The 11,419-nt window shown below is 21.8% G+C and overlaps 2 protein-coding genes across 2 annotated transcripts in view, besides 8 other annotated features; both read left to right on the forward strand.

Moving 5' to 3' along the window:
• Nucleotides 1-550, forward strand: part of EHI_162230 (alpha-1,3-mannosyltransferase ALG2, putative) — a gene marked incomplete at both ends in the record, with an annotated part of 1,213 nt that extends 663 nt beyond the window's left edge. Inside the window, one exon of the mRNA XM_001913985.1 lies at nucleotides 15-550. Coding sequence (XP_001914020.1) covers nucleotides 15-550 — 536 coding nt within the window. The remainder of the gene's footprint in view (nucleotides 1-14) is intronic.
• A 143-nt stretch (nucleotides 551-693) lies between these two features.
• EHI_162340 (serine/threonine kinase 3, putative) lies at nucleotides 694-2,570 on the forward strand (the record flags this gene model as incomplete). Its single annotated transcript, XM_001913986.1, has 2 exons — nucleotides 694-832; nucleotides 886-2,570. The coding sequence occupies 2 exons, from the start codon at nucleotides 694-696 to the stop codon at nucleotides 2,568-2,570; spliced, it is 1,824 nt and encodes a 607-aa protein (XP_001914021.1).
• Nucleotides 2,571-2,801: 231 nt separating this feature from the next.
• Nucleotides 2,802-3,241: a repeat region.
• Nucleotides 3,239-4,129: a repeat region.
• Nucleotides 4,099-5,880: a repeat region.
• Nucleotides 5,844-6,449: a repeat region.
• Nucleotides 6,450-7,264: 815 nt separating this feature from the next.
• Nucleotides 7,265-7,607: a repeat region.
• Nucleotides 7,608-7,684: 77 nt separating this feature from the next.
• Nucleotides 7,685-7,851: a repeat region.
• A 24-nt stretch (nucleotides 7,852-7,875) lies between these two features.
• Nucleotides 7,876-8,340: a repeat region.
• Nucleotides 8,204-8,464: a repeat region.
• Nucleotides 8,465-11,419: the final 2,955 nt, after the last annotated feature.

Genomic DNA, 11,419 nt, shown 5'->3' on the forward strand with positions numbered 1-11,419 from the left:
TAATAGATATGAAGGAAAGAAGAATCATAAAGTAGCACTTGAAGCATTAAGTTTATTAGAAGATGATTTAAAAAATAATGTTAGAATTATTATTGCTGGTGGTTATGATCTTAGAGTAAAAGAAAATAAAGATGTCTATAATGAATTAGAACAACTTTCACATCAATTACATATTGAAGATCATGTATCTTTACTTAAAAATTTCTCAAATGAAGAACGTGAATATCTTTTTAAAAAAGCTACTGCTGTATTATATACTCCTCCATTTGAACATTTCGGTATTGTTCCATTAGAAGCAATGATTAAAGGAGTACCAGTAATTGCTTGTAATAATGGTGGTCCATTAGAAACAGTTCAAAATGAATTAACAGGACTGCTTTGTGATGGAAGTAAAGAAGGATTTGCAGCATGTATATCTCGACTATGTCATGATAACAACTTAAGACAAAAATTAAAGTTAAATGCTAAGAAAGCAACTAAAGAAAAGTTTGGGTTTGAAACATTTACAAAGAAAGTATCAGAGGTTGTACATCAAGTCATATCAAACTAAATAAATTTTTAATCCCACAAATTTTTAAGTTAATAAATAAAATTTGTGTTATTTCAAATTTAAAAGTTTTAAAGAAAAAAAAAAGGAAAAAAGTAAAAAAAAAATAGTTTAAAGAACTAATAAAAGAGTTTTTGATAAAAACAATGGAGGGAAGAATTGAGAATAATAAAAAAGAAAGATTTATATTAAGAGAAGTTCTTCATAAGTCAAAGAAAGGGACAATTATTAATAAAGCTATTACAATGGTTAAAGAACATAAATATTCATTTTTTGTTATTAAAAGTTTGAATTACTAAATGATAAAAAATAGATAAAAAATAAAGACTAATTTATAGGAATACCAATATTACTCGATGATAAAGAAAAAATTAAAAAATTAGACGAAGAAAGAGATTTAGCTAAGACAGTTGAACATTCAAATTTTGTTAGATATTATGATGGATTTATTTGTTCAGTAGAAGATCAATATGAATATTGGGAAGTATTAGAATATTGTTCACAAAAAAGTGTTGACTTATATACTATTGCACATAAGTCATTAACTGATGGAGAACGTTTCTTTTTTTTATGTGACTTATCTGTAGCAATGGAATATATGGTTCAAACATTACATAAACAACATTTTATGTTAAATCCTCATAATTTAATATTAACAAAAGATACTTCATCTCCAATTCCAAAGTTAAAAGTAACAAATTATTTTGAAAATGTATTATATATTTCTCCTAAAGAAGTATTTCTTCAAAATATGTTTTATTGTGCACCAGAATTATATTTAAATCAAATCAATGAAAATTCAGATATTTGGTCATTAGGAGTATTAATATTTGTATTATTTTGTAACCGTTTTCCATTTCCACCAAATAAAGTATTTGAAACATTGTCACAACAAAAGAAAATTGATTTAAAAGGAATTGAAGATTTATCATTAAAAGATCTTTTAAGTAGAATGTTAATTTATAATCCTAAAGAAAGAATGCAATGGGATGACTTTTTTATTCATCCTTTTATTCAACGATGTAGAGATTATAAAGTTGAAACATCAAAAGGAACTGGAGAAGATTATATTCCTAAAAAAATTATTGGTAAAGGTGCATTTGGTGTAGTATTTCTTGCTGAACATCAAATAGAAGGAAATATATATAAAGTTGCACTAAAAGAAGTACCAGAATCAAAAAAAGATTCATTATTAAGAGAAGCACGAGTAATGAAATTATGTGTTCATCCAAATGTCGTTGAATTTCATGACTATTTTGAATGTAAAAATAAATTGTCAGAAAAATGTACAGAAAATCCAGATATTCCATTACAACAATTAGAGCAAATATTACCATCACCTAATTCTCATTATTTTTATTTAGTTATGGAGTATTGTGATCAAGGAACATTAGAAAAATATCTTGAAAAAAATGGAGGACCTTTAAGTACAGCAGAAATACTTCATTTTTTAGCAGAAATAGCAAGTGGGTTATGGTATTTACATTTTTGTAAACATATTATTCATAGAGACCTTAAATTGGAAAATTTCCTTTTATGTACACCTCCTAAAACAATGAAATATCCTCGTTTAAAAATTGCTGATTATGGATTATCTCGTGCATTTGGAGATGATAGTACATTAATGCAAACTAATGTTGGTACATTTATTTATTTATCTCCTGAAATTAAATATCATAAAGTTTATACTACTAAAAGTGATTTATATAGTCTTGGGGTTGTTTTATATAGACTAGCAACAAATGAATATCCATTTAGTACAAATAAAGCAACTATTGACTACGCTTTTCAAACTAAACAACCTCTAAGCTTCCCCTCTTATGTGAAAGTTGAATTTCATCTTCAAGATCTTATTAGAAAATTAATTACTCATGACGAGGCTTCTCGTTTGTCATGGAGAGAGTTTTTTGCTCATCAATTCGTTTATCGTGCAATGCAACATCATGCTGCACAAGCTTGTTTTGTTCCAACAGCTCATGACTTTGATTTATTAGAAAAACAACAAATTTATGAAATAGACTGATTTAACTATTATTTCAATTTATTTCATCTAATTATTTAAATTAAAAGAAAAATGTAATTCAAATAAATTTTATTTTATTATTTTAAATATAAGTTATTTATCAAAGACTCTTTTTCATTACAAAGAATATATATTATATATATTAGCACTAAGAATGTCATTGAGTCTTGATTCTTATTAAGAAAAGATAATATGACATACATTTTAATTGAGATATAGAATAATGAGTGCCAATAATAACAAAATGTATAATAATAAAATATTGTAATAGAAATAACAATGAAGAATGAGTAAGGAAAGCATAAAGAAATTGAATGATAATAAAGATTATACAAATAATAAATATCAATGAATAACAATAAGTGAGATACAAGAAAGAATAAAAAGAATAACAAGTGAATGGAATGAAGGAGAATACGAAGAAATACTCAAGAAGTAAGAGATAAAAGAAAAAGATGGTATGATATTCTTCAAGAAGTATATTCAATTAAAAAGAAAAAGATAAATGAAAGAATAAAGAAGAAATTAAAGAAAAAAAAAGACATTGAAGAAAAAGACATTAAAACAAATGAAGAAATTAAAAACAAAAACGCAATTAAAGAAATGAATGATAAATGTAAAATTTCAAGAATAATAAAAAAACATAAGAAAAATACAAGAAGAAATACAAAAGCAAATAATTAAGTATTAATAGAAATAGCTTCTATTCTTCCTGCATTAGGGGAGACTAATCCCAATGAGTCTTCATCTTCAAGCAGCTCTACGGAGTGTGTTTGGTTGTGATTGAATTAGTATTCCATGACATCAATCATGTTTTTAATTACAATGGTTTTTAATTTCTTTCAAGATGTCAATTTCAATTTTTAATTCTTTAATTAATTTATTACTTTCTTTATTTACTAATCCATTGATTGAAATTACTACTGGAATTATTTTGTCATCTTTTATTTTCTCTATTTTCATTAGAATATTCTTTAATTCATTATACTTATTTCTTTTCTTCATTTACACTCAATTAATATTGTGATCAGCCACAATAGTCATATCAAATAATAGACCAGTTTTATTCTTTTTATCTAATACATATATATCTGGTATTTTGTGGTATTGTCCATCACTTTTATGTATTATTTGTTTGTTCCATATCATTGTGATGTCTTTATATTGGAACACTGTTTCATATGGAGGTTTTTTATATTGTTTATTTCCAGTGTATTTTCTTATTAATCAATATTATAATGCCAATATTGTCATGTTTTTCTTTTTGTGATTTTTATGATAAATACAAGATAGTAGAATGTGTTCTATTGTAGCTATCTTGTCTTTACAAAGTGTTTTGTATTTTAATCTTTCATTTTTCATTATTTTTGATTTTCTATACCCACAAAATATTGCTCCATCTTGCATTTTAGTTAATTGGAGAAATGCATTCTTCTTAATATTGATGGACTTCCATGCTTTCACTGTATTAGTTTTATCTACTCCTTTTGACTCAAATCATCTTCTAAAATATCCACTTATTTGATGCCATTTCCATTTTTTGATGTATTTATCATTAAATTCACAGTGGATTATTCCCATTTCTTCGCTACTTTCTGTCATTATTCTCATTTCATCCATATATAATGTGTGATTTGTTTTTGGGAATTTCTCTTCGATGATTTGAGAAATTACATTCATCTGTATGATGAAGAGTATATTTGATAAGGAATCATCTTGTAAAATTCCTCTATTTAATTTAATACATCATAGATATTCATTAAATTTATAACCAATGAATATCTTCCATCTAGTCATTATACTTTCAATTATGTCAATGATGACACACTCATAATTAAAATATTTTAATGATTCAATTACCCATTCGTGGTTTACTGTGTCATATGTTTTCTTAATGTCATAATATGACTCATCATATTTTGGGTATTTCTCTTCTTTCTGCTGCTTCATCATATAACTATTTATTATTCATTCTTTAGCAGCTAAAGATTGTAACTTACATCCCAGTTGATTTTTACTAATTTTAAATGATTCACAATTCATGTTAAGTCTTCTGTGAATCTTTTCTTTTAATATGGAGGTAAATACTTTCATAATTACATTTGTACAACTGATATGACGATAATTAGTGACATTATTCATATCACTTTGTGGATTAATAAAGTTCTTCCACTTACCATGTCTAATGGGATGTTTTCGGGGAAGTTTAACCATTCATTAAAGATACTAAGAATGGCTTCTCTTGATGATGACATCCTTTTCAAATAATACCCATATATAGTGTCTATTCATGGTGCTTTCCAGTTATTTATTTTCATTATACTTAAATTTAATTCATTTATTGTTATTATGACATTATCATAATTGATATATCTTTCATTCCATATCGTGTTTTGTTTTATTTTCCAATTATCTTTATTTAATATCACCTGTGTTTCATATAACGATTTCCAATATTCTAAAGTAATATCGTTATTTGGGTATATTTCATTATTTTCTATTTCTTCCTTATTCTAATTTTCTTGTTAGAATCAAACATGATTTTATTTGTATTGATTCTGACCCTTTCTTCCTTATTAAATTTAATTCTTTCTTTGATCATAGTCATCATATATTTTAGGTACTTTATTCTTTCTAGTGCTTTAACTTTTATTCCTTCTTCATCATGTTCATTTAATTTCATGTTGCACTTTATTCTGTACAATTTCATTGACTAGATCTTCTAGTCTATTAATTTTCTTTAGGATTTCTTTTAATTCATCAAATTTATCTCTTATTATTTTATTTTGGAGATAGAGGTGCATAACCATTGAAATCCTCTTCATATCATCTTGCAGATCCTGCATTCTGCTTCCTGACAATATCCATCTATTATTAATTTCCATTATTAATCGGTCAGCTTCTTTTCTTTGAAAGTAGTAATTAATGTTTGAACATTTTTCTATTTTCATTTCTTTCACTTTATTGATGAGAGTGTTAAGGTATTCTTCATCAATTTCTGTAGAGTTATTCTTTATTATGATGTTTTTTATTATTGAATCACACTCTACTCTTCCTTCTATTATATCATTTACTTTCACTTTAATGTACTGTTTAGTACTTTCTTTTATTTTATGTGATATTTTAATATATTTAATATATTCTTTTTCATTATTTACATTAATGTTTATTGCTTTTATTATACTTTCTATTTGTTCCCATCTTAATTTCTTATATAATTTCTTATTTAACCAATTAATTGCAAAACAATACAACACTTCATTTAAATTTCTATTTCTTTCTTTTGTTGTATTTCTTCTTGTATTTTCATTATACTTTGTTTGTTATTTATTATTATTGCAATTTTACATTTATCATTCATTTCTTTAATTGCGTTTTTGTTTTTAATTTCTTCATTTGTTTTAATGTCTTTTTCTTCAATGTCTTTTTTTTTCTTTAATTTCTTCTTTATTCTTTCATTTATCTTTTTCTTTTTAATTGAATATACTTCTTGAAGAATGTCGTACCATCTTTTTCTTTTATCTCTTACTTCTTGAGTATTTCTTCGTATTCTCCTTCATTCCATTCACTTCTTATTCTTTTTATTCTTTCTTGTATATCATTTCTTGTTATTCATTTATATTTGTTATTTGTATTATCTTTATTATTATTGTATTTATCTTGTTTCTTATTTGTTTTTCTTTGTGTCTTTTGTCTTATAATACATTTTCCTTGGTGTATTGTTTACCATTGTTGTTATGCAATTTATTGCTATTAGCATTCATTCTTTTATTGTAAAACATTGAATTTCTATATCTTGTTTGCTTTTCTTTACAATACACAAAGGTTTTACACAATAGTCATGGCACTAAAATTTATTGTATTTCATGCATTGGAAAATTTCTTCAATTAAATAAAACAAAAAAAGAAATAAAGAAAATAAGAATAATTAATGAAATGATTTTATTGTTGTTTAAAAGGATTTGAAATATGAATTATACAAATAATGTGTTAAATGTATGTTAAATAATACAATAAATCAATTCAACAAAAAAAAAAGAAATGATGAAATTAAAAAGAAAGTAATAAATTAAATTTTTAATTATTGATAGAAAAAATGAAATTAAATTTCATGAATAGAAATGACGTTGAATTATTATGTGGTTTATATTTTCCTTTTCTATTTCTTTTAATATTCAGTTAGAATATTAGAATGTTTAAAAGAAATTAAAATCATCTAATAAATTTATATAATGAAATTACCAGAAAAACCAACAAAATTACTTTTTATTGAAGAAACAGATGACTGTATAAGTTCATTTGTTATTTTTATTGTAAAAAATACTTTTAACTTAATTGTTGATTAAACTTAGAAACAAAACAATTAGATAATTTTATAGAATGACCGAAGTAATGTATATGTTGTTGGTACTTCTGGAATATATGAATATGATAGAATTGATAATGAAGATATTCAAAATATTGATGAAAGTATCAAAAATACAGAATTGCAATGAATTATACTAATAATTAATTTTAATCTAGACAATCTTTCTAATAATCTTCAAAATCTTGTTAAAGTTCAATCTGATATTTATCCAATAAAAAATGTTTAAAGTATTTGTATCATAAATGAATAAATGTTATAATTTGATATAATAAAAATGAAACATGAAAAGAATTGATTTGAAAAAGAAGAAATGATTAAATTTATTATCAAAATTAGTTAATTAAGTGTTAATAGAATTTTCATCCATTCTGTCTGAATCAGTGGAGATTAATCCTATTCCTGGACTTATTTTTTTAAAGAGTAATCTCTTTTTTTAACATATTCTTTAAGATTTTATATGAGTATGAGAAAATCACTTCTTTCTTTTATTTTTTCTTATTAATGTCTTCTCATCCTTCTTCTGCTTATTTCTTCTTTTTATCCTTTTGTTTATTTTCTATTTTAATTTTAAATAATATCATTTTCTTTATTTTAATTTAATTTATGAAAGAGAGAAGAAAGTATTTTATTCCCACTATATTATTATGATTAATTTTCTTTTAGTCTTAACCACAATTTACTATATCATTTTGATTAAATAATACTTCCATATTTATTTCTTAATTTGTTTATTAATAAATATCATTTCTTATAGTACATTATGTAATATTCAACCATAATAAATTGATGTACAATTTGCATTATTAACTAATACATTTCATATTCAAAGATATCGTCATAACCAAATAATAACTTAGAGAGAGTTAAAACATCAATTATATTATGGTTTATGTTGTGTTTCAGATGTGATACATTCAGTCTCAAGAAGAATAACATAAAAACAAGTCAATTATTAACCTTATGTTTAGGTTTTTCATCATGTTGAGAAGTGAGTGAATCAGTTTCTTCAACATGCTTTATTTCTATTAAAATATTGTTTTTACAAGCATGCTCGACATAAATAGTTCATCATTTAAGTTGCTGCCTGACTTTTATTTTGATTTTGATGAGTAATATAATATTTCTCATTCTTTATATAGTTGTTTTAAGGAGAGGATATCCATAACATAATGATTATGACTCATCTCCTTTATCTCCGATACCACTTAAAAACACCATTCATTGATAATATCATTATATTCAAATGTACATGCAACAGTAACAATAATATATGCATCTTCTTTAATAAATTATAATTCTTGATAAATAATAAACCCTTAGTAAATAATAATCCTTATAAATAATAATGAATAATATTATTACATAATAACCATTCATAATAAATATTAATAAATAACAACCAGTTTGTTTTGAATAGATATTATCTCACCAAAGGCATGTCATGACCAGATGAAAACTGAGATATTCGAAGGATAGAAATATTTTGTGGTTGTATGTGGTGTCTCTGACATGCCATCTTCGAATCCCTTATCTCAAGAATACCAACAAGAAAAGAAATAAATAAACAAATAAATAAGAAAGAAAGAATGATTATTTGTTGTACTTTCAAATTAATTAATAATCAATATTAATATATTAATGAAATGAATAATAATGAGAATAATGTAATTTAAACAAAATGAAATAAAAAGAATGATAAATAATCAATGTTTCAATGAATAAAATATTATTTAATATTCATATTTCATAAATTAATTAATTAATTATTTCATTTATTATTCATTTTATTTAAATTATTGTTTATTTAAAATATAAACTATCATATTTTATATTAAATTATTCAAAATAAATTTAAATAAAAATTCATTTACTTTCTTTAAGTGGTTTTAAATTATTTCATCAAATATACAGTAGAAATATAACCATATCATCTTTCTAATGATGTTCAATCATTATACATATTTATTAACTTTTTAATTATTTCTTCTTTATGATAAGTAGTTCTGATAAAATATTTTCTAGTTCTTCATGTTCAATAAATTCAATATCTTCTTTTATAAACATAAATATTTTGGTAATTTTGTTTTCTATTTATTTCTTTTATTTCTTTCTTATTCTTCTTGTTGTTGATTTTTTAGAAAGAATAAATTATTTAATTTCAGTTCTTTCAATTTCCAAATCACAATAATTAATTTTTCTATATATTTCATTCTTTTATTTCTTTGTAATTTCTTTATTTTTATTTATTTGGTTATTCCTTTCTTGTTTAATATTTTGTTCTTTTTCTTCAGTAATACTATGATAATCAATATCTCTTTTTTTCAACTTCTTCTACATCAATTAATGTTAATAATAGTATCATTATCATCACCCTTACAATTCCATTTTATCTTTGTGTATTATAATAACAATATAAACATTTGATTCATTAAATTACATTGGAAATTTGTTATTTTCTAGTTATTCCATTAAAAAATTCCAACAATTTTTTTGTTATTATTTATCTATTTTTCTTTTCTTCATGAACTTCTTTATAAATATAACATTAACATTTAATCAACACGATACAAACATGTCTCTAAATATTTGATATTGGAACAAACATTCCATATTATTTTATTCATTGTTTTATTATTTTATGAAAACCTTGATTGAAATTCAAAACAATATTAATTATTTAAATTTCTTTTTATTCTTTTTTTAATATAATCAACTATTTATTCATATATATATTCTTTTCATTCTTCTGTGTCTTGTAACACAGATATAATAATAAATATATCTCATTTATCACTTTCTCATTATGTTCATTTTATTTATTTAGTTTCTGGTTTTGCGGTATTATTTTCTTTTAAAACATTCTTCTTCATTTTGAATTTACAAAAATGTATTTTTTCAATCACTTATATTTCAAAAGATAAGTAAATTAATTTATTTAATATTCATTGATTGTTGTTAGTTGATAGTCATTTTAAATAATAATTAAACATATCAAATATTTATTTATCAATTTGAAGAATTGAAGTTATTTATTATTAAAAAAAACATTTCATTTTCATTTGAAATAAATAACTACAATTCTACATTTTTTAAATATTCTTCACAACATATTTTATTTAAATGAAAAACAACAAAATAAATTTAAAAATAAAATATTTTATCGAATGTTACATAACCATTATTGTTGTTGTTTTTATTTAATTTTTACATAAAAAATATATATTTTTGAAATAAAAGGAAATAGAAAATATTTAAAAATAAACGAATAAATTTATCGATAATTTAACATGACAATTTGTTTTTGTTTATTAGTTTGAAATACAAACATCATTAAATAAAAATAAATTTGTAATGTTATGATTGAATAAAAACGATTAAATAATTTTACATAATTTTTAAAATATATTTATTATTATAATTTTTAATTTACATTAAACAATTTTTTATTTTTTATTTAGTGACAATAATTATATTTTTATTCATAAATTATCAATTGGAATGAATGATGATAATATTGTTAAATAATCAAAATAAAAGAATGAAATATGATTAAATTATTTATTATTTCATCTTCAATAAACAAAAAGAAATTATTAACAATATTGATATTTTCTCTCATATTAAATATTTTAATTATTAAAGTACTGATTATTTCTTCTATTATGTTATTTAATGTGACTTTATTTGATTTTCATTTCATTTGATTCTTATTTTAATTTCTTTTATTCATTGTGTATTTATAATAATTATTTCATTTCTTTTCTCTTTTATTTCTTATTCTTATTTTATTATCTTATTTTTGTTTATCATTTATTATCTTTATTAAATTTATTTGTTAGAATTAATTGTTAGAATTAATGTTGATAAAACAAAGTAATATTAAAAATAAAATAACAACAATCAACAAGAATAAAAGAAGATAAAAAAATATAAATGCTAATAAAATTTGTTATTTATTCATTGATTAATGGATATTATTCACTTCATACTTCATTAAAATGAGTGTTTTATTTATTATTTAGGTTTTCATTTATAAGAATGTTGTTTTTCTATTCATCATTCTTTTATTTAAATTGAATTAATTTATTTTTGTTTTTCATCATTTTGACTATTCTCATTGAATTATCATTTCTTTATTTCTTATTTTATATTGAATATTTCATTATCATTATATTATTATGTATAATTTCATTTATTATTAATATCATCATTTATATCTTTTTATTTTCTTATTATTATTTCATATTATTTTATTTCATTCGTTCTATTATTATTTATTATATTTCTTATTAAATTAATTCATCATATTCAATTATTATTTGATATTTCATTGTTTGATTTTGTATTAATGTTTGTGTGTTGTTTCTGATTTTCATTCTTCATTTCTCTTTCATTTTCATTTAATAAAAAAGAAGAATAAAAATAATGAAAGAAGATAAATAGAATAAGAATAAAATAAGATAAAATCAATGATATTGTT

The sequence above is a fragment of the Entamoeba histolytica genome, genomic scaffold (assembly GCF_000208925.1).
Source record: "Entamoeba histolytica HM-1:IMSS scf_1104750518745 genomic scaffold, whole genome shotgun sequence".
In the NCBI taxonomy this organism is placed as follows: Eukaryota; Evosea; order Mastigamoebida; family Endamoebidae; genus Entamoeba; species Entamoeba histolytica.